Below are 23698 nucleotides of genomic sequence, written 5' to 3'. Positions count from 1 at the left end.
GAAGGGCTTAACCTTTAGCATCGAGTTCGTTGTTTTTTCAATCCTATGAGGTCAACATAGACAGTTTCTATTTCACAAAGCTGGTTTTAAGTAACTCATACAGTCAAACAACAACCACCAAAGGCATCCCTGCTTCCCCCCAATCCAGATTCCACCAGCCTTGCTCCCTTGGAGCCCCTGTTGCCTCTCCTGCTGCTGGGGGAACCCCTCAAAGTGTGATGAAGTGGGGGTCTTCAGGTTCAGAAGCAGGGGCAAGGAAGAAGCTGTGAGAATCAGGACACCTAGCGGCAAGCGCCCTGCCAAGTCCCTCTGCCCCAACCATAAAAAGCAAACAGTTGGAGGTGTTTTGTTTTTTTTAAATGTATTTCTCCCTTTAGCAGTATTGTTCGAAGGTCTATCAACTAGAGATTATAAATCGCACCTCAGCTAAAAGCATGAAAATTCTGAGAGGTTAAAGGGGCTGTCTCTGGTCACCCAAATCTTAGTGTCAATTACCTAAATCATTTTTCTAACCTGATGGAACTGGGCAGAACTGGGATGCGCTGAGGTATGGTGGCTTGAATTTCATGAATAGGGGATGACTTTGGAGCAAGAAGACAGAGCATCCCGGGTATTGTGTAGTGTGGGTGACAGGAGCATACTATGCCGTAGGAACTGGGCTTCTAAGTGCCTAGGGAGAGGGCAGTGGGAAAAGTGGGTGGGGGGTGCAAGGACCCACATTTTACTTAGGAGTGTCTGCACACTTGGTGACACTTCTTTGTCTTCTGATCTTTCTTCTTCCTGTGTCAGGCATATACAGCATATTAGGTACATGGAGTCACACAGTATATATAGCCTTTTGAAACTGGCTTCCTGCACTTAGCGTAATGCATGTGGGATTCATCCACACTCTTGTGTGCATCAATAGCTTATTCCTTTTCATTGCTAAATAGTATTCTGTTATATGGAGCTACACAGTTTACTTATCCATTCACCTGGTGAAGGAAATTTGGGTTGTTTTTGTGGGCTTTACACATTCACATCCAGGTGTTGTGCATACATGTTTCTTGGTGTGATCATTTCTCTTGAATAAATGCCTACATGTGGAATTGCTAGGTCATATGGCTGGCATATGTGTAACTTTACAAGAAGCTGCCAGTTTGTAAGGGGGCTATGCTATTTTGCACCCCACCAGCAATGCATGAGAGTTCAAGTTGTCCCACTTCTTTAACATTACTTAGTATTGTCAGCTTTTAAAAGCATTATTTTAGCCATTCTAATAGGTGTGTTGTGTAGCTCATCCTGGTTTTAATTTGCATTTCCCTGGAGACTAATGACGTCAAACATATTCTCGTATGCTTACTTGTCATCTGTACATCTTTTCTGGTGAAGTATCTGTTCAAATCACTGGCCTATTTTTTTCACTTGGTGGTTTGTTTACTTACTGTTGACTTTTGAGTTTTAAAAAATTATATACTGCTTACAAGTCCTTTGTCAGATATGTGATTTGCAAATATTTTTTCCCAGTGTGGCTTATATTTTCATTCTCTTAACAATGTATTTTACAGAGCAAAACTTTTTAATTTAATGAAGTCCAACTTATCAAGTTATTATTTTTTTAGTGAATTGTCCTGTTGGTGTCATACCTGAGAACCCTCTCCCTAACCCATGGTTAGAAAGATTCTTCTCCTAAAAGTTTTATACTTGTATATTTTATATATAGGTCTATGATCCATTTTGGGTAGACTCCTTTTTAATACTAAAAATTTTTACAACTTCACCTGATAATAATTGAACTGTTTTTATTATGTCTTTGAGACAATATCTAAGGACCAAAAGCTGCTATGAATTCAGCAATACTTAAAATTTTGTGTCACTTTGTGTCTATTGACCAGAAAATATAGACATATTTTCTTATAAAGCTGACATGAATTAAGCTAATTGAAATTGTATTAACCACAGTTGCATCTACACACATTTGGAAAGTGCAGTATATAAATGTGCAAGGTGCTTAGTCTGCAGCAAGTGCTTGGGCTCTGTGGAATTGAAGATGCTTTGCAATAATGCTGCCTTCCCACAGTCATGTAATAGTTTGCCAGCCATGGATCTGGACGGATTTCTCTTTTTATAGATAAAGAAGCAGAGGTTCAGAGAATCAGCCCTCTTTCTGGGGTCAAACTGCGTTAGTGGCAAAGCTAGTCTAGAACCTAGGTCTCTGGAATTTGAGTCCAGTGCATTCTCTATTGCTGTGTTATGGTTTATTGAAATGACCCCTGACCACCAAGAAGTGAGACTTCATTACAGGAATCATTCTTTTGAACATATGCCTTGCATTCAATAAGCTCTTTGGGAGTAAGGACCATGCCTTTTCTAGTCTTTGAATGCCCGTTTTTGCTCTGCGTTGCTATGTGTTGTAGTATTATACTTGGGGCATTTGTGGTATAAGTTCTCATTGAGCTAATGATGCCATCCTTGGACGAGGAAGCAATGCAGGACCACCTACCATTATTAGATTTTCACTGGGAATACCAGGAAGAGTATTGGTTTGAAGCACATGAGATTCAACATCAGAAAAACTAAGTTGAAACCTTGGCTGAGCTACTTACTAGCACCATGATGCAGGGAAAATTACTCAACCTTTTTGACTCATTGAAAAAAATATACTCCATGGGATAAATGCGTGGATGGACCAAAATAATATTTGTAAGAGCTTGGCGAAGTTAGCATGGTGCTGAAACTCAAAACGTGTAAGTTCCATCTCCTTTGTCTTTGTTGTTAAAAATTCTGTGTGTGGGAAACAAAGGCTAAGCATGATGGAAAGGGAAAACCAAACTCAGAGTTAAATGTTAGAGTCAATTATTCTTGTTTCAACCTGGGCGTGTGCTGTGGTAATGAAATGCTCTTCACAAAGGCAGTCAAACAGAACTCATAGAGCCAGGCATGTTGTGCAAAAATGCCATAAGAGGGGGCCCCTGGGTGGCTCAGTTGTTAAGCCTTCAGCTCGGGTCAGATTCCAAGGTGCTGGGATCGAGCACCACCCCGTGTTGGGCTCCCTGCTCAGTGGGGAGCCTATTTCTCCCTCTCCGTCTGCCTGCTGCTCCCCCTGCTTGTGTGCCCTCTGTCAAATAAATAAAGAAAATCTTAAAAAAAAAAAAAAGCCATAACGGAAAGAAGTGATCTTTGTAGCAGCATGTGAAAATGAAGTAACATAAACCACTTCATGGGGTTCTTTCTTTCTTTTTTTTTTTTTTACACATGAATGACATAATATTTTATTTTTCAATAAAAGAGGAATATCATTATTGTTAGGATAAGTGATAGGATAAACTAATGGGGGTGGCAAATGTCAGCATTTTTTTAATGTTTTTTTTATTATATTATGTTAGTCACCATACAGTACATCCCTAGTTTTTGATGTAAAGTTCGATGATTCATTAGTTGTGTATAACACCCAGTGCACCATGCAATACGTGCCCTCCTTACTACCCATCACCAGCCTATCCCATTCCCCTACCCCCCTCCCCCCTGAAGCCCTCAGTTTGTTTCTCAGAGGGTTATTTCTATTAGCTCTGGCCTTTGGGCTATTATCTGCAAGTTTTCTCATTCTTGTGAAAGCTGCCTTTTTATTCCTGAAAGTTATTCTTTACAGTCATAGTCACTAATGTGGTGGCGTCAATCCTGCAAAGGTCTTGGGGACTTGAGGGAAAGACAGAGGGTAGAGCCAGGGGTCAACTTATCCAAGCTTAAACATTGCATCTCAAAGTGGTATTCAAACAGATCATTCCACATCCATGTCTCTTGTTTCCTTCTCTTCAAAACATTCCGGGCCACAGCTTCCTGCCTCACTCTTGCATTTTAATCCCCCTGCTTGGCATCCCATCAAGCTCCTGGCATGGCATGAATGACTTCTCTCATTGCCCCTACAGCCTTGGGTTCTGTCATCTGTGGCTGTCATTACAGAGATGCAAATGAAAGCTCCTTTGAGGTGAATTGAAGTCAATGTGGCATTGCCTAGCCCCAGCTCAGCAGAGGTCTAAATGCAGCACCCTCAGAAATAAACACCCACCTTTTCTTTCTGGGTTAATCCCAAACCATAGCCACACCATGTACCCAGATTTACTCCTCTATCCATATTTGTTTCCCACATACCCCTAGTCAATATTTAGCCACCTCTCTGAAGACTTAGCCTTGTAACATGGAAGAAATGTAGCTTTTTATTAGTGTGATTCTGGCATAAGCAAGTTTGGCACCATCCTATTTCTCCTTTTTGTAATCCTCCTTTCCATCTTGTTACCTCTCTTCTGCCTGTTCTCAAATATCCAGTGTCCTGTGCAGACTTATTAGCCAGGACTGGCTACCCTCTTTCCCCTTTCCTCTACCCCTGGAAGAAAAGCATATAATCAACTAATCCACCCAGAAACACGAAAGACACTTTATCACTTGTGCTATCCCATTATCTGCAAAACAGGGGTATTTTTTGAGAAGAGAAGATGATGGTAGTTCAAATAAAATAATATCTAATTGTAGAATCTAACACTAAACCAGAATGAGGAGACTACGTTTATGTAAATTGTTTTCCAGGCATATCATGTAATAGCAGAATTCATCTGAGCTCCTGGCACCTACTAGATATTCAGGGAATTAACAGTGAAGTTCTCCAATGGGACAGCTAAATCTGAACAGATATTATTTATTTATTTATTTATTTATTTATTTATTTATTTATTTATTTATAAAGATTTTAAATATGTATTTGTCAGAGAAAAAGAAAGAGGGCATGAGCAGGGGGAGGGAGAAGCAGACTCCCTGCTGAGCAAGGAGCCCAATGTGTGATTCCATCCTAGGACCCTGGGATCATGACCTGAGCCGAAGGCCGACGCTTAACCAACTGAGCCACCCAGGCATTCCTTGAATAGATTTTAGAAGTTTCAAGCCACTCTTCAGTACTCATTTCCTTCCTCACCAAATAGAAATCCAGCGAATCACTCCCTCTTTCAACACATCTTACTGGGCGTCAAGATCATACACAGTCCTAGTACTTGGGATATAACTATCCTTTCAGGAGCTTTTGGCCCAGTATGGGGACAGAAAATTATGTGTAATCTAGAACAGTGTGGTAAAGAGGGTGTGCTATGGGGAGACATAGGGATATACCCAGCACAGCGTTGGGTACCACCAGAGACAGGAAGGCCCAAGCCAAGTCTGAAAGGCAAGCAGGAAGTATCCAGAGGCAAGGGAGAAGCAGGTAGGCCAGAGAGCACAGAGAACGTGGTGGTGGGGTGGTTAGGAGTGCAAGCATTTTGGCACAGCTAAGTCTGGGTTCATGCGGGGTAACAACAACCATCCCACTAGACATAGAGTGAGCACGTACTGTGAGCCGGGCAGAGCTTGAACGGTCTGCAGGCCCTTCTCTTGGCTTCAGTGCCACCATCCATACAAGAGCCAGGAGACTCGCCATGCTCCCTGCTCTACCTCTCCATTGCCCATCACCCAGACAATTACTACCACCCTCTGCTGAGAAAGATTTAGAACTAATTGCATCATGTCCTCCATCCCTATGGCCAATGGATCCCCCAGGAGAAGCCCGGTCCGATCATTGCTTGTCACCCGGACTAGTCCCACAGAGCTCTGTCTGCCACTGAGCCTGACCCAACCTAACAGTAGCCTAACCTTCCCCAGTACCTCCCTGGAGGTGTCTTGTATTATCATCACAACTGGCTGCTCTGCAGTCTTGTCTTTGACTCAATGGCACTCACTTCTGTTGGGCTGTCCCAGAGGACTCTGCTTCTACAGGATCCAGAGGAAGAGGAAAGGTCCTGTTTGCTCCTCCTCGCTACTACTTATCAATTTTAGCTTTCTCTTTCCTAAAACTTCCCATCTTCCTTGAAATCATGGCATCGTGAGCTTCTCTTCCTCATTGCAGTCATCTGCAGGTCTCGGAATTACTCACCCACACCCTTTGAAGATCTGGCCCCAGGCTTATTGTCCATCCCACATATGTCTCCTGCCATAATGCTTGGTGATTTCCAAATCCATGTGGAGGATCCTTCCCCACCCTGACTTCTCACTTTCTTGATCTCGTCTCCAATGATCTTGTCCTTTGCCCTACCTCAACCACCCATAGATCTGGCCCTTGTAAGTAACCATACAAATTTCAAAATTTCAGAATCTTCCCATTCTGCTTCCACTTTCTGTCTACCTCATTCAGCCCACTCTCCAGTCCTCTGATTCCAGAAGTTTCTCAGCCTTGCCCCCACCAACCACCAATCCACTGACTTTTCACATTTCCTCTCCCCTCATATCCTCTGTTCCCTCCATGTCCATCTCAGATCCCACAGTCCCTCCTTATAATCACTTCCTCACATCTCCCTTCCCCTCCTTTGCCATCATTCTCTTTGTTGCACTCACTTGACTGAATTATAAACTGAGTTAAATCCAACTCTCTGTGTCATCTATTTCTGCTCCCTAAGCAGCTGAATGTGGCAAGAGAAAACGATGGCAGCCAGCTTTAATTCCATGACCACAAACCTCAGCTGACATCCTGGTGCTGCCCGAGGGTTCCTAGCAAAACAGGGGGAGGGCTTATAGAGCCAGATTATCCACTTTGTAGAGTACCTTGTACATAGAAAGCTACAAATAAATGCTAAATAAAAGCATGGTCTAATTCAGTCCTGACAACACCCCAGCAATCCTATGAGAAAGGTCATTACAGATGAAGAGATGGAATCAAGTTAACCCAGTATCACACAGCTGGCAACTCAGACAGCTGGATTCCAGAGCCTACATGCTCACCTAGCATGCTGCAGAAGCGAGAGGGGTACCTGGAGTCTAGGTCACAAGTGTACTTTTACTATGTATGGAATTTAATAGGGAGATACTGGGGTGGTAGTGGTGGGGGTGGACGGGTGACATGTCTGGGTAAGGTGTTGACTCCATCCAAATTAGGGACATAATGGCCTGTCTGCAGTTCCTAGGTTATCAAATCACACTGGCTCAGAGGCTGCCTTGGCTCTTGGTTGGAAAGTTTAGGCTGACAGTATATGCTTGCTTTGCTAGCAGCAAACTGGCCTGTGCTGCCAATATTTAAGTCAGATTTAGTTAAGAGCTTCAAATCAATGTTATCTTGAGGTCTGTAAAACTGAAAACCTTTCTTGCTGTTTCCATAGCAGCCTGATGGTTGACATAATTCTTAAAGAAGATCATATGTTAATGCCCAAGAACCATTTACTATACTCACGCGCTGCTGACCCAAAATGCCACAGCTTGAGCTAGATAGTCTAGCAAAATATTAAGCTTTTAAAAGGACACATGATATTTCAAACTGTAATGAAAGAGGATAGGATTTCCAAAAATCTGATTAAATGAACTTTGAAAACACCCGTAATTTAAATATTTGACTCCTCTAAAGTTTAGTGCTGTATAGATTCTGGCCTTTCAGCTACCTTGTGCTGGGGGTGGGGGGTGTAAGACGCACGAGTTCTTTCCATATAGGCCATAACTACATTCGGTTATTAGACGCTAAAATTTGCCATGTTTCCATGGTGAAATGAACTGCTGTTTTCTGTTTTAAAGGGAACCAACTGTTCACCCTCCAATACCTCCAAAGCCCAGTTCTTCTGTTTCGTCTCCTAACCAGCTGAGACGGGAGAATAGGTGAGACCTGGAATTCCAGAATCTCTTGCACGAATAGGGAAGTTAAAGAAATGAAAGCACATGAATTGTGACCTGCTTTGTGCAAAGCATGGGTATGTTTTGTGCACACATTAACAGAAGAAGCACTTGTAAAGCTTTTCTAATTCTAATTGCCAAAACAAATGCATATTTATGTTGGCCTTTGAATACTTATGGCCATGTCCTGTCTTATGGAAATACACCTTCAGGACAGAAGCCGAACAGTATTCATGTCCAGGAAGAGTTCGTCCTCTGGTTTCTTCTAATTTATGTATGAGGAAGCATTATATGAGGAATCTCTTTCCTTCTGTCCCTGTGTATATAAATACATAAATATATATGTATGCATATATAGTACTTGACATGTATTATCTAGATAGAAACTATATATGTGTGTGTGTGTGTGTGTGTGTGTGTATATATATATATATACACACACATACACATTTGGTTTATATTTACTCCTGTTAAGTATCCCATTAAAAGCTACATTTTCTGATGAGAGATGTTCTTAAAACTTTGTGTTACAACTCAAACCCTCCTTACGTTAGAAATACTTTTGGGTAGCTCTTTAGTCTTGTTTTAGCTAAGGAATTTGCAATTTATTTTAAAACTATTACAATTAAAAAAATGTTCTAATTAACTTGTCTCTGAATCAAGAAAAAAAGACAGACTTGCTTTTTCATTTTGAATCCCTGACACTATAATTAATACTTAGAAACAAATTCAAAGATCTGAAAAATTTCCCGTGTGTTTCTGTTAAACTGTTTAATAATCTCGAGCTGTTTTTTCAAGACGTACATTGCACATTTCCATTATTATTGTGAGATTTAAAAATTGATATCTCATTGAAGACTGAATATGTTAGATCCACTTGATTGCCTATCTTTGATTCTTTTGTATTTTTGCATTTTGATGGTTATTTTTGTTGACAACGTGAAAGAAAATTCTAGAACTATTCTTCAGGAAGAGGGTAACTTCAGCTGGAAAATGCTGACTGGGCAGCAGGGCTGTGTAGCATTAGGTGTTCAGACTATTGAGTTAAAAACTGAGGTCTGAATTTCTATTCAGTGAAACTTTGCAGGATCTTTGAAATTTTGTCCTTAGGATGAGAAGATATTTTTTTTTCTTTTTAATGAGCCAAGAAAATACTCCTTCATTGAATTAATGAAAAATATAGAACAAATTTATAACTTTTTATTTGTGCAATGGTTATAATTATACTCTTAAAATAATTTAAGCTTTTCATCTTACATTATTTTCCCCTTTATAGTATTAAGCAATTAAATCTTAATTTGAATAGGAATTTTTAGGGGTCTTAAATAAATTGGCTCTAGTATTATCTAAATTCTAGTCTAAAATCAGTGACTCTAGAGCAGTGAGCTTGTAGACTCAGAAAAAGAAAAAAGCTAAATTTCATGGGAATTGGTCTAATACATTTTTACTACTTTAATTTCTTTCTTCTACTAGTGATCTTAAAAATAAAATTAGGACAACTTGCATGTTTTAAACCCTGATTACTTTAATCACAGCAAGATGATTTTAATGAAAGAATATGAAAGGGAAGTGTTTCCTATGTAATTAACACATGTCCTCAGGAGGACAAAAAATAGTTGAATATAGTTTTTTGAGAACAAGCAAGACTATATAAGTAGGTCAATCAGATACTTAGGAAAATAACAGAGAAAAACCTCATATCATAAATTGTGACAGAACCTAATACCATAAGCTTGTTCTATTAACTTAGGGTGGTCATTCTCAATGTGGTGGGTGTATTGGAAATTTAAAATATTTCCCATCTTAGCTGAGCAAATATATTTCTGGATTGTGTTCAAATGGGATAAGTCTTTAAGAAAAAAAAAATCATTCATTTGATGCCTAATAACAAAAAAGAGTCTTAAGAGATAAGTATGAAAATGCTTTATTGATGATTGGAGACTAAAATAAAATGAACATAAACACATTTAGGACAGATATTTCTAGATATATCTAGTGGTTAAAAATATATGAAAAGAGATGGGCTAAATTGCAAAATCATTACATTGGATTCCATATTTTCAAATAAGAAATGGTTGAGCTCTAGCCAACCAAAAGAGCTCAAGTAAAGTTTATTATCTCAAGTAGTGCTATTGATCCAACACACTTTGATCTTTTTGAACACGAATGTTTCCTTGAAAATTTATATTTAACAGAGAAGTGTTTTCTTACCTAACAAACATTATCTTTAACTTCGAAAATATAGGCAGATATGTCCACCTAAACCAGGTGTGTATACAGAAACCAACAGATCTGCTGAAAGAAATATAAGGTACAATGATCTCTATCTATATCTATGTAATTGTAGAAATGATAATGTTTGCCTTATTAGAATACTTAAAAATACAAGACAATTAATGATAAAATAGACAAAATCAGTTCTCCAGCTGGCTTCAATATGGTGGGTAATTAATATTTTTATATTTACTTACAGAATGTTATTCCTTTAATTTCTATTCTAAGCTTTACATTAAGAAAACAACCAAAATTGTCTGAACGTGAAAACAGAATAAAATAAACCCCTTAAGAAAGGAAAATACCTCCTTATTCCCAGTACTTGTCTCAAGGTCTATGATACAGTTGTGTTGATGTTTAAATGGATAGGTGGAAATAGTCATTTTATTGAACGTGTTCTACAAAACCTTTGCTAGAATTAGCTATATACTAAGGCCATATCCAGCTCCACCCACATCATCAGGAAAAGGCTCACAAAAAGTATTGATCTTTGGGTAAGGTTTCCCCATAACAGCCCTAATTTATGCTGTTGTCTTGCACATCCCATCTGGTTTAGTATGTATTTTGGTTATATACTGGTTTTATTTTTTTTTCTAGAAAAAACACTGTTTTTGAAGTTAATTTTAGATGATGCTATTCTACAGGTTTATCAATATGATAAACCAGTTTTTAATTATTATGGTAAAAAACATCATTAAATTTACCATCTTATCCGTTATGACCAACTGATTTTTCAAAGTTCAAAACTTACATACATTTAGAGTTTTTTTGCTATCTCCCTTGACTCTCAGAAAAGTCCCAGTTTAGGGGTGCCTGGGTGGCACAGCGGTTAAGCATCTGCCTTCGGCTCAGGGCGTGATCCTGGTGTTATGGGATCGAGCCCCACATCAGGCTCCTCTGCTATGAGTCTGCTTCTTCCTCTCCCACTCCTCCTGCTTGTGTTCCCTCTCTTGCTGGCTGTCTCTATCTCTGTTGAATAAATAAATAAAATCTTAAAAAAAAGAAAGAAAGAAGAGTCCCAGTTTGAAACATACATCACACGGATACCTTACCTTTGGGGAGAATCATGTTTCCCTTGTACTTAGTAACTTAGGTGCAACTGTATCTCAGCATTTCCCAAGCTGTGTCCCATGTGCCACAAGATGTCAATGGATGTTCTGTGAAAGAAGGGTTTAATGGCCGATCCATTTAGGAGACACAATAACATAGAGTTCTCTACCACAGGGCTCCTCAGAACCTTCAGTGTGTTTATATACATTCTGAATCTCCAAACATTGGTTGTATTTCCCAAATTTACTTGACTGCAAAGTTCTTTCTTCATGGAACCCTATTAACCTTCTATGAGACATTGTTTGTGAAACACAGGTCTTAAGTACAGGGACACCAGTAAGGATTTTCCCAATTATTCCTTTTCATGATCTAGGGGGATTAGTGTGGATTCAAACCCTCTGTGTCAGGTGCTTCTGCCTACCCTATAGTTTAAAACGTACTTTCTTTCCCTTTGGAAGCCTAAGAAGACAGATACTTTCACCACATGTGAGGGACGAATTAATCATCTGGACATGTTGCCTAATGCTCTTTGGCTCTGGTAGAAAAACCTCTCAGCACACTTCTGTGTTTACTTGTGTAGTTAACTCTGCTTTCTTTTCCGTGTCCTTTCTTAAGTATAGAACTTGGAAGAAGCCAATGTGTTTGGGAGAAACTGTAGTTATTTCAATGAGCACTAGATGGCAGAGCCAATGCCCAGTGAAATGACTGATGTGTGCGTGTGGGTGTGTGTGTGCACGCATACGCACGCACGTGCGCACACCCCCACCAACACTCCCCGTGAGCTGATACAACAGAACTATTTCATTATGCAGTTAAACTCAGTAATTCCTGAACACATGGACTATTGTTTTCTTTACTGAAAACATAAGAATTTCTAGCTACTTGAAAGATAGCTCTACTGTCATTGACTGGTGTTTATTTTTCATCCTTTGAAGGAGTCAGGATCTCGAGAACATTGTCAAAGTAGCCACTTCACTTCAGAAAACTAACAAGGGGTAAGAGCTCAGAGCTTTTGAGCTTGCGTTTTCCTTTTCTTTATGTTTCAAAAAAGCTTAATCAGTACCTTTAAAAGTTCCAAATATGAATAAAATCCCAATGCTGTTTACTATATATAATTTAAAAGAAGAAAGAATCAGTATCTCTAGGTAAATGTTCCTGAAAAATGGGTGAGACTGACATTTACCAATACTTTTCTTCCTCGCTTTGTCTTTGGTGATTATACTCATCTCCATCACCTCAGCTGTCTGTGGTTTTGACCTTGTTTATGTTGCTGGCTCAGATCTCAACTTATCTGTCTTCCCAGAACCCTCACTTAGAATGTCCTAGGCCATATTTACTTTCTTTCCCAAATGCGCTAATTCCTAACTACTTTGTTTTATCCTTCAGCCAACCTCACCTTTCTGGAATCATTCTTGATTCTTTCATATCTTTCCCCTCAATGTAGTATCAGGCATATATGCATAAAATGTCTAAAATTCTCCTCTTGCCCACATGGCCTCACCCCAGTTCAAACCCCCATCAACTGCATCATAGGTTATTAGAGAAGCTATCCAGATTTAATTGCATCCCCTCAATCTTGCTTCCCCTAAACCATTACTACCCATAATGGCCAGAGCTTTCTTCCTAAATTCTGCTTGAACAACTGCTTCATGGCCTCCCCGTTACCTGTTCAATTACAGTTGACCTGTGTTAACTTGGCTCTAACCTAACATTCCAGAGTTACTTCTGACTTCACCCTTACATTTACCCTATATGCAATACCAAATTAAACCACTTTCTTCCTACACTTTCCAGACAGACTTTGCCTTTGTTTATGCCATTCCACCCATGTGGCTGCCTTTCCCAGCCTCAAGGCCACTGTATCAATCCAGTCAAGTCTTACCTATTTTCAAGATTTAGATCAGATATCACCTCCTCTGTGAAGTCTTCCCAGATTGATTCAGTGAAATGTGACTTCTGTTTCTCTAAGCTGTTAGAACCCCACTATTTATGTGTTATAACAACTAATCATATTTGTTGTTATTTCATGGTATCTATGTAAATACCTCATCTTCTCTATCATCTCTTTAATCTCTTAGAGCAAATATTTTGTCCAATTGACCATAAATCATTTGTAGAGTCGGACATGATGCTTTGTGCAAAGTAGGTGCTTATATAATAAATTATGGTAAAGAATGATGAACAGTGGAAAAACTGGAGTATAAACATTCCACAGTTTAAATCCCATTTCTACAAAAATTCTCCCCGCTCAGTGGAATTCAGCAAGGCTATGTGTGATTAGGGATTGCAGTCTTAGTCAAAAGAACTGAAGAGAAGAAACAGAAGCGACAGGTAGCTCTTCTGTGCAAGAGAAACTAATGAGAGCTCTGTATCCAGACGGGGACTCCAGAAAGTTTCCTGAAGGTCTCATTTCCTTTTCTCTTGACTAAGTGTCTTGATCTCTAATTTTATCTATTCACTTTTTTTGAGGTGGTATTTTGTTTTTAAGAAGGAGTGAACAGTTTTTGGTGAGTGATGGGAGTGTTTGAAGGAGAGACGGGTGAGCAATGCCGAAGGGAAATTATGGTTTGGCACAAATCCAGCAAAAATGATGAGAACTGTCCTGTCCCGTCTGTAGGCACGATGCACAAATTCCACAAGATATATTCTTCACAGGGAAAAGTTACTGCTCTGGCAGAGTCCAGGGGAGAGGTCTGTCGGATCAACATATCCAACTACCATTACTGTGGGCCATCTGTGGGGACTAGAAATAGCTCTATTCACCTAGCTGCTCTTGGTGATACTCCTTTGTGAAGTGAACTGTCACTCCATTCTGATTAAGAGCATTTAATTTATTGCACAGGCAATGGTGAAATTTAATATCCAAAGCTTTCCTCAATGTAAGGTCATTTTAAAAGTCCAACTTCTTTATTCAGAATATTGTCTCCATTTTATTTAATTTACCACGGAGTGTCTGCTCATGATTTTTGCCAATTTGTGTGTGATAAACATGAGCAACCCCAAATCCTGATAATCACATCACTGTGACTCACACTAGTCAGAAAGGTCTGCGACTACAGTTTTGCAGGATTGTTAGGCTTGCTCTTTTCCTTGGAGACACAGACAGATTCATACCCTCAGAGCTGGAAGGTGGAATTTCAGGCAAGAAACAACAATGGGGCATTGTGTCGAGGGACTAGCTGGTATGTTAATCAATTTTTTGTCAGGGTCAGGAGCATTCATATTTCAGTATTTATATTCTCAGCCTTCGATCCAACCGCTGAATATGTAACATTACTTGAAAGGATTCATCTATGTGATGACTGTTAATTTAGCATGTTTTAGGGTCTCTAAGCTATTCTGGTAGTGCATTGTGCCAGGCATCTTCAAAGCACATAAATGACACAGCAACTCTACCTCTCTAGCCTGAGCCAAAGTCTTGATGTCCCTAAAAGCAGTTTACAAAATAAACATAGCAAGCCTTTATTAAATGAAAATTTTAGTAGACTGGGAACTGTCTCCTATAATGGCCAAAATTAATTGAGAGTTTATGACTTGCCAGACATCACACGACACACTTTATACTCATTAGTTTATGAGTTCTTTTCCCAGGTGGGAGCAATTAGTATTCTTGCTGGACCGGTGGAAAAATTGAGGTGGCAAGAGGTTAGGTAACTCACCCAGAATCACCAGCTACTAAGTGGTGAAGCCTCAGTTGGGATCCATGTATCCCTGACCTGAGACCCTGAATGTGTAACAGCTGAGTGACTTGGCCTCCTGGCCTCCTGGTCAGTACCAGGGACGATGCAGAAGAAAGAGGAACATTGAGAAAGTGTGGGAAATGTGTTGATTCTAGAGCAGGAAGAAGGGAAAACCATGATTTGTAATCTAAAAACTGGACAAGGAACGCAAGAGAAATGGGGGTGAAGAATTGACAGAAATATTGAAGAGAGAATATGCTGTGAGGAGCAAACAGGAACCAGAAGCCCACTGAGGTTGCCTTCTTGGGGGAGAGACTTGTGCTTGGGTGACGCTTAGCGATATTCTGGATCCCAGGGGTTTAGCTTAAACAGGTTGCTCCTGGGGAAGCATCCAGAAAGTTGCAGTTCTCAAATACAGACACAAGATAACAAATTTAGCAGACTTGGAATGACGTAGGATCACAGTTTAAGAAAGCAGCCAGACTTCCCGGTGAACAGGTGTTTTCCTGTAGCTACTTGTGCAGGTACGTTATATAAAGATAGAATCTATAATTAGTCAATGTACCTATATTTGTTGATTCAATTAAAAACCTGTCTTAAATATTTCCTGTTTAAAGTATATGGTATCAGAGACTGAAGAGGATCCAATGTAAAACACAGTTCTCAATTTTAAGTGGTGTGTGTGTGTGAGAGAGAGAGAGAGAGATGTAGGCACAGGGACATTAACGTGAGACAAGTGTGCAGTTGTTACGTTACAAAATACTAGTGCCATAAAGGAGATGGAAAAAACCAAAATGCACCAAGGTTTCCAAAAATGTAGAGGACTCTATTCCGTTGGAGGACTGGGAACTATGTGTCAGAGAAGGAGGCATTTGAAGAGAGCCTTGAAGGATAAACATGATTTTGGTGGCATGTGTTGTATTCCAGGAAACTCAGAAACAGTGGTTTAAGGAGGACCTGCCTTTTGACTCGGGGCAGGCTTTTACTGATGTGAGATTTTTTTGTTTGTTTTTTCTTCCAAAAGTGAAGAACTGGATAATCTCATCAAGATGAACAAAAACTTGAATAGGTAAGAGTTGAAAACATCCATTTTTTGCTTTATTATTGAGTTGCATATTGTGACTTCTTATGTCTTTTTAATATTTGAGCATGAGAACCCGCATACTGGGTGAGTTAAAAATAACCTACAAATCTTGAATAAAAAGCTGGCAGGAATCATCATTTCATCATTACTATAAATGGTTATTACAATCTAAAGATACTAATATTAAAGTGTCTTTGATGTTCATACTCTATTTAGTAAGGCAGTTATATAAATAATCACAGTTCTCTTCCTGAAATATTAATATATTAGTATGTGGACAGAGTTTATTTTGGTCACTGAATGCTTTCAGTTTTACACTTTACAAAAGCCACTTACTATCTTAGTTAACCTTACCTCCTTAATTTTGAATCATTTATAATTGCACACTTCAAAAATTATAATAATTGAGGTCCATGTGTGCAGTTTTTGCTATCTCTCTTTTACTTTGCCTACTAACATATAAATGGGTAGGGACCAGAGAGACAGAGAAACAAGGCGGATGTCGAATGAGCTCCTTGCTTTGAGCGACCAGAAGTGTGGTGTTCATACCCTGTTCTGACAACAGTGAACATATGATCGACTACCAACAACTCATTTAAATGTGCTGCTGTTCAGTTTCTTCATCTATAAAGACAGAGGGTGTTAGGTCAAGGATCACAGACTTCATGGCCTGCTGAGGGCAGGGAGGTGTCATAGCAGGAGGGGCCCGACTGTATGAAACATGGGGGAGTGCCCTGTGCACAGTGTCCGGCTGTTTCTCAGCTGCTGACAGTTGCCACGTGAGGATTTGAGCCCAGTGTTGCAGAACATTTTCAGGATATCTTGAAAATCCAGGTTGCGATGTCTCATAGCCATCTTTGTCAACATTGGCTCACATTAAAAACAAAACACTCTGTGAAATCCAAACAACGTATTGTGAACCTGTTGGCTCTGTGTGGATCCCTAGTTTGTATTTTCTATTTTATTTTCTCTGAGGTCCACTGCAATTTAAATTTTGAGTCTATGAAAATACCTATTTGAAATAAAGCAATTTCAAGAATTATGGCTCATCTTTCCCACCCAGGTTCTATTTCCTGTCTATCTATAGAAATATAAACTGTATTTCTATAGAGTTAAGTATGTGTTATTACCACTGATGAGGTTTTTTTTGTTCAATGCATTTAAAGAAATCAAGGTCTTGATGGTCTCTTCAGAACAAATCCTAAGGCAGAGCAAACAGAGAAAAGGTAAGTGCATCTGTCCCTAACCTGAAAATATGATCTCCCAGATTGCTTGCTTTATTCTCTCAGATGTTCGCTGGAAGGGAGTTGTATCCTCTGGCATGGAAATGTCCTAGCAGATGGAGTAGTGCTCTCAGAATTGTACATTTAGCTCAGACATAATTGCCCAGAAGGATTTCTGCTCTTCTATTCAATAAGAGTAAATGAGCAATTCATGAAAAATGTTTATTGTATCTGACCTCTTGAGATACCACACAATTTTATTTCAATATGTAGGCTTTTATTTGAATTTCTTTGTGTTTACAGAGCCAAAAGCCTTGAAAATCTCATTTTTATGAATACTCAAACAGACAAAGATGGCAAAGGGTAAGATTTAACTCTTACAGACCTCTTTGATTGAGTCCTAGACTATATGCCATTTCCTGGATGTGACTTCCTGCTCAGGACAAGGGGCAGGCAGGCTGGTAGAACAGGCCTTGGATGGGGGTGGGGTGGGCAGGAGATGGGTGGATATCTTGGTGCTGGCTCTACCACCCACACCAGTCTGGATGGGCAAGTCACTTAACCTCTGCAGACCACCATTTCCTCATCCCATAAAATGAAGAGCATGACTTAGATGATCTCCAAGTTCCCTTTCATATTTAAAAATGGAGGAACTCTAGCTGGCTGTTGCAAGTAGTGGACAATAGGCTGGTTTATGAACTAAATATTTTTACTCTAAGGCATTTTGACACTGGGAGCATAGTTTCTCCCCACTGAAGTCTTTATAATGCTCCGAGGCACTTCTCAGTTAGAATCTTGATTGAGTCACTTCATATGTATATCTCACATATATTTGTAAATATCTCAGGTCAAGTGTCATGCCTTTACTTATTTTATATCATAAAAAATGATTAGTGAATGATTAGTAACTAAACTGATAGCATTGAAGAGGTTGATTTCTAGTTCTAGACTGATACTGAAGTCCTAGAAAATTGACTTACGTGACTGATATTATTTTTTATATGGAAAGAAATAGAATTCTTGACAGTTTTATTAAAGAAAATCCCACAAAAGGGATGCCTGGGTAGCTCAGTTGATTAAGCGTCTGCCTTCAGCTCAGATCATGATCTCAGGATCCTGGGATCAAGCCCTGCGTCGGGCTCCTTGTGCACCAGGGAGCCTGCTTCTCTGCCTGCCACTCCCCCTGCTTGTGCTCACTCTCTCTCTCTCTGACAGATAAATAAATAAAATCTAAAAAGAAAAGAAAAGAAAATCCCAGAATGGTCAAGAATGACAAAGGATAAGAATTTAGGAGATCACTACTGTTTTTCCCCCAGATTGGCTGTTTACCTTGTATTTGGTTAGTCATTAGATTTGCCTTCCTAACATGGTAATTATTTCTATTGTCTTGATTATCTTTTAAAGCCATTTATCTGTGCCAGTCTGTGCCCAGAATGGTATTCTAGCTTCCAAGTCAATCTTGGCAGATGCATTCTCAACTGTCTCTGATGTAGAACACTTAAAGTCTATGTGATCATAATGTGAAAATAATTGGCAATAATAATTTCACAGATACTGAGTCCTTATTAACAAAATATTATTATAATGTCAATGTGCAAGTATTTTTATAGGTAAAAATTTTTCTCCACCTGGAGAACAGATGAAGTGGGAAAGCAGTCAATTCTCTGTGAGTGGTTATGTGAGCCTTATAGGAAAAGATGAGATTTCAGATATTTAAAAAATGAAATTGGGAAGGGTCCACCAAAGTGGTAGAAAATAGAAAAATTAGGATGAGCATCTCAAGTAAATCATTTCTGGGCTAGTAAGGAGGAGAAAAGAGATGTGATTTGTAATGTGGGATAATTTGATAGCAACTGGCTCTCTGATTTGGGAATGCCTGAACTCACTGATGGGGTAGCGTCAGTTTGTAGTCCCTTGCTCTTCTTCCAGCCCTCCCTCTCTTCCTTCTTTCTTATATTAAAAGAAAATAAATATCAATAGTCTATCACAGTGAAATCAGAGACAGATGAAAATGACAAAGGGCAACACCTGGACAATTGGGGGATTTAGAGGGATTAACTTTGATGTTCCCTAATAGCTTTAAACTATTTGCATGGAAAAGGCTTATTGTTTGTGTCAATTTATATAAAGCACTGGAGTCCTCTAGAGTGATTTCTGCTTTTCCAAGTGTACTTCAGAACCTTGAACTTTTTGCTAAAAATGACATGTCTAAATCTCCGAAGGGTTTATATTTAAAATGTTGACCATCTGATTTCCACCCCTGATATGAATGATTTTCATGTTTAAAGAAGGCAGTATATCAACAAATGTATTAAAGTCAGCTTCCCACCAACCATCCCTGAAAGGACAAGGAAAGCACAAACTGAGACCTGAAGGGAACTTTTACTTTTAAAATGGTTTAATGATAAAGAAAATGGGATGTGTATTTTTATCTACACACACACACACACATACACACACACACAGAGGAATATTACTTAGCCATAAAAAAGAATGAGATCTTGCCATTTATGACAACATGGAGGGACCTAGAGGGAGTTATGCTAAGTGAAATAAGTCAGACAGAGAAAGACAAATACCATATGATTTCACTTATACATGAAACCTAAACAAACAAACAAAGAAAAAGCAGAAATAGGCACATAAATACAGAGAACCAACTGATGGTTGCCAGAGGGGAGGGTGGTGTAGGGACGAACATGGGTGAAGGGAAATGGAGAAACAGGCTTCTAGTTATGGAATGAGTAAGTCACGAGGATAAAAGGTACAGTGTATGGAATATAGTCAATGGTACTAAAATTAAAATAGCATTATATGGTGACAGATGGTAGCTACACTTGTAGTGAACATTGTATCACATATAAAGTTGTCGAATCACTATGTTGTACACCTGCAACTAATGTGAACATTATGTGTCAACTCTATTTCAAAGATTTTATTTATTTATCTGACAGAGAGGAGAGAGAAAGCACAAGCAAGGGGAGCGGCAGGCAGAGGGAGGGGGAGAAAAAGGCTCCCTGCTCAGCAGGGAGCCTGATGTGGGGCTCGATCCCCACCCTGGAATCATGACCTGAGCCAAAGGTAGACACTTAACCAACTGAGCCACCCAGGCACCCCTCAGCTCTATTTCAATTAAAAACATTAAATTTACTGGGGCACCTGGGTGGCTCAGTTGGTTGAGTGTGGGACTCTTAGTTTTGGCTCAGGTCATGATCTCAGGGTCATGAGATGAGATGGAGCCCCAACATTGGGCTCCACGCTCAGCAGGGAGTCTGCTTGAGATTCTCTCCCTTTCTCTCTGCCCCCCCACTTGCATGAATGCATGCTCTCTATCTAAAATAAATAAATAAATAAATATCAAAATAAAACAATTAAATTTACTTTAAAAATAAAAAAAATAGTTTACAATAACTTGGCTGCAATCCATAGGTCAGGCTCTTTGATCATTAGGTCTTTTGAGAATATGAAGGATAAAATATCAGAGTAAAAAATGACCTTAAGATGGCATAGTCTAATTCACTTATAGTGAGGAAACTTGGTTCAGAGAAGTGAAAGAACATGGTCACAACCCACATTAAAGTCAGAACTAGGATTTGAACCCAGATCTCCTTATACTGATACTGGGCTCTAGTGCTATGATGCATAGTAATAAAAGTAACCTGAAGGTAATAACATTTTATAAACCGTCAACACTGCAACACAGTTCTAAATAGCAGGAATGTTTATTATTTTATTAAAAATTATTCCATTAGGGGCGCCTGGGTGGCTTAGTTGTTGAGTGTCTGCCTTCGGCTCCGGGCATGGTCCGGGAGCCCTGGGATCGAGCCCCGCATCAGGCTCCCTGCTCTGCTGGGAGCCTGCTTCTTCCTCTCCCGCTCCCCCTGCTTGTGTTCCCTCTCTCTCTGGCTCTCTCTCTCTCTGTCGAATAAATAAAAATTAAAAAAAATTGTTCCATTAAATGATTTAATCACAGCTGAGTAATGACTGGGACCTTACTATTAGAATAGTTGGCATATCTCTTCAGCATTTTGCAAGAGAAGAGTCACTTGTATTAAACATTTCTGAAGACTTCTGAGGCTTTAGGTACTGATAACATCTTACTCTTGTAGTGAGAAATTGGCTGTTGCCATAAAAGATTGAATTACTCTCTCTCCTCTCTTTTTGTTTCTTTGCTGTCCTCCCTGCTCCAATATTATGAAGAAACCAAGGCCTTGGAAGTCTTATTAATCAAAGGACTGACAAAAATGAGAAAGGGTGGGGCACCTGGGTGGCACAGCGGTTGGGCGTCTGCCTTCGGCTCAGGGCATGATCCCGGCGTTATGGGATCGAGCCCCACATCAGGCTCCTCTGCTATGAGCCTGCTTCTTCCTCTCCCACTCCCCCTGCTTGTGTTCCCTCTCTCGCTAGCTGTCTCTATCTCCGTCAAATAAATAAATTAAAAAAAAAAAATGAGAAAGGGTAAGTAAAGGCCCTACCTTGCTGGGGCTCTCTTTTTTCAAGTTAGTTTTCACACCTCGTTAGAAATGGGAGTGTTATGCTTTCCTCGGTCACAGATGAGCTGTTGCACTTTATAGGCCTATCAGAGAGTAAGCAAAGGAATATGATGAATGCTGTTTCCATAGGACCACATGTTTGAGTTACATTGAAGTAAGTGCAGGAAATCTGCTACATAATCTCTTATTCTGTATTTTCTTAAACAGTTAAAACATGAGCCAAGTTTTATATTTAAATTAAGAAATATAAAGGACAAAATCGCAAAGTGAGAGGTATGCTGGGAAGTTCTTCTAAACTGATTTAAACCAAGTACTGCTGGGGAAATTAACAGCGCTCAGTTGAGGATAATTACATCCCAGTTTTTCTGGCCATTTGGCCTGGAAACATCTGATATCCTTTCAGGGATATTCTTGTTTATACAGATTTCAGAGAAAACTGAATGTAACCTAAGTAACACAAGGTTTTCATGTTTTTGTTTTTGTTTTTTATTCCCAAAGAAGCCACGATCTCGAAACGACTATCGAGGTGAATGCCAGGACGGATAAGACTAGGAGAGGGTGAGAATTGTTTTGATGTTTCTGAATCTTGGTTTTTTTCTCCCAAATTTCACTGTCTGATCTTCGCAGTGACATTGAGGGGGTCACATCTTTGAGTTTGCCTTCCGTCTTCTGTGTCTGATCCCTACCACTCTGATTTTCACTTCTGAGGCTCCATGACGGATTCTAACTAAATTTACATTTGGCTAATATAAAATCCCAGAGATTAATTTAACTATGTTATTGATAAGCAATTTTTATAATAAAATTAATATAGTTCCTGTATAATAATTTTCTCCAAAAGCTTTTAATTAATCATCAATAATATGGAATGTCTATTTATGTGTAATACTATGGGAATACTTTGAAACTGATCTAAACTTTTCTTTAAAGAGGAGAAGACCTTGATAATCTTATCAAAGCAAAGCCCAAAGGAAGTGAAAATGCCACTGGGTAAGAATTATTAGTGTCTGAATTTTATAAGTAACAATAAGATAAAATGATTTGGCATTTTAACTTCATAACCATATTTTATTAGCATAGAGTTAGACAATAACAGTGGGCCACATGACCTTCCCTTCTTGTTCCTAATAAAATCACTTATTTTTTTAAGAACTGTCCTTGTGTTTGATAGTAAGTTGCTATCCCAGTTTTATCCCAGATTTTGGGCTTGGATTTGTTTTATGCATGAGTTACTGAAATGAGTTTCTTTGTATCTAAAGAATGCATGGCCTTTTTTTTTTTTTTTTTTAAGATTTTAGTTATTTGAGAGACAGTGTGTGAGCGAGAAAGAGCATGACCGGTGGGGAGGGACAGAAGGAGAGGGAGAAGCAGACTCCCTGCTGAGTGGGGAGCCCGATGTGGGGCTCTATCCAAGGACCCTGAGACCATGACCTGAGCCGAAGGCAGCTGCTTAACCAACTAAGCCATCCAGGCATCCCAAGAATTCATGGTCTTGACATTTCCAAGGTGGATCTCTAAAAGAACAAAGATAGCCAAAAGTGAGGCTTGGTGAAAACTCTTATAAATCAGCTTCTATAATGATGTTGGTCTCAGAAGGCAGCCCAAGGGAGGATATATCCACTGGGAGTAAGGAATTCCACCACTTTTTCTCCACTTCAGGGCTCTGTCAATGTGGCAGCAGCATGAAGTCACGATACTTCTGCCAGCCTCTACAGTATTCCCTTTTTGGGGGTTCAGATTATGCCCTTTTGATACTACTCAGTGCATTTTAATGAGGGTGACATGTGTCTCCCCAAGAAATGAGTAAATTTTCCTACCATGTAAGGTATTTTTTTCTTGCTCTTTGTAATTTGTCATAACCTAATTATATTTTTAAAAAGCTTGGATTGGGGAAATGGTTGACTTTATATGAAGACATATATTCTTATTTTAAAATATTATTATTATTATTATTAACATTGTTCTTATTATTTAAAAACAGAATAGGCAATTATATCTGATTTGTTGACTAGAAATTTATATTCTCTCTGGATCCAGTACAGAACTTTATCTGACTCACATTCCTTCTCCATTGTTCACTTGATTAGTGTTTTACTTAATAACATTCGTTAAAACTCATTTCTTTATTCAAAGAAAACAAGACCTCGATGGATTTATTAAAGTGAATCCTGAAACAAATAAAAATATCAAGAGGTAAGACATTTAAAGCTTCCCCCCTTCCATTTGGCATTTATAAGCACACTAGAA

The 23698-nt window shown here is 39.2% G+C and overlaps 1 protein-coding gene across 1 annotated transcript in view; it reads left to right on the top strand.

Moving 5' to 3' along the window:
* The window catches only part of SCEL (sciellin), a 103564-nt gene that overhangs the window by 42375 nt on the left and 37491 nt on the right, over nt 1-23698 (top strand). Inside the window, exons 10-18 of the mRNA XM_087865060.1 lie at nt 7552-7632; nt 9893-9958; nt 11907-11966; nt 15676-15720; nt 16902-16961; nt 17262-17321; nt 21950-22009; nt 22382-22441; nt 23585-23644. Of these exons, the coding sequence (XP_087721186.1) occupies nt 7552-7632; nt 9893-9958; nt 11907-11966; nt 15676-15720; nt 16902-16961; nt 17262-17321; nt 21950-22009; nt 22382-22441; nt 23585-23644 (552 nt within the window). The remainder of the gene's footprint in view (nt 1-7551; nt 7633-9892; nt 9959-11906; nt 11967-15675; nt 15721-16901; nt 16962-17261; nt 17322-21949; nt 22010-22381; nt 22442-23584; nt 23645-23698) is intronic.

This window comes from Ursus americanus, chromosome 10, assembly GCF_024610735.1.
Source record: "Ursus americanus isolate L20-20 chromosome 10, mUrsAme1.1.p, whole genome shotgun sequence".
Classification (NCBI taxonomy): domain Eukaryota; kingdom Metazoa; phylum Chordata; class Mammalia; order Carnivora; family Ursidae; genus Ursus; species Ursus americanus.
Note: the sequence above shows the minus strand (reverse complement) of the source record. Positions and strands in the feature narration are given on the sequence as shown.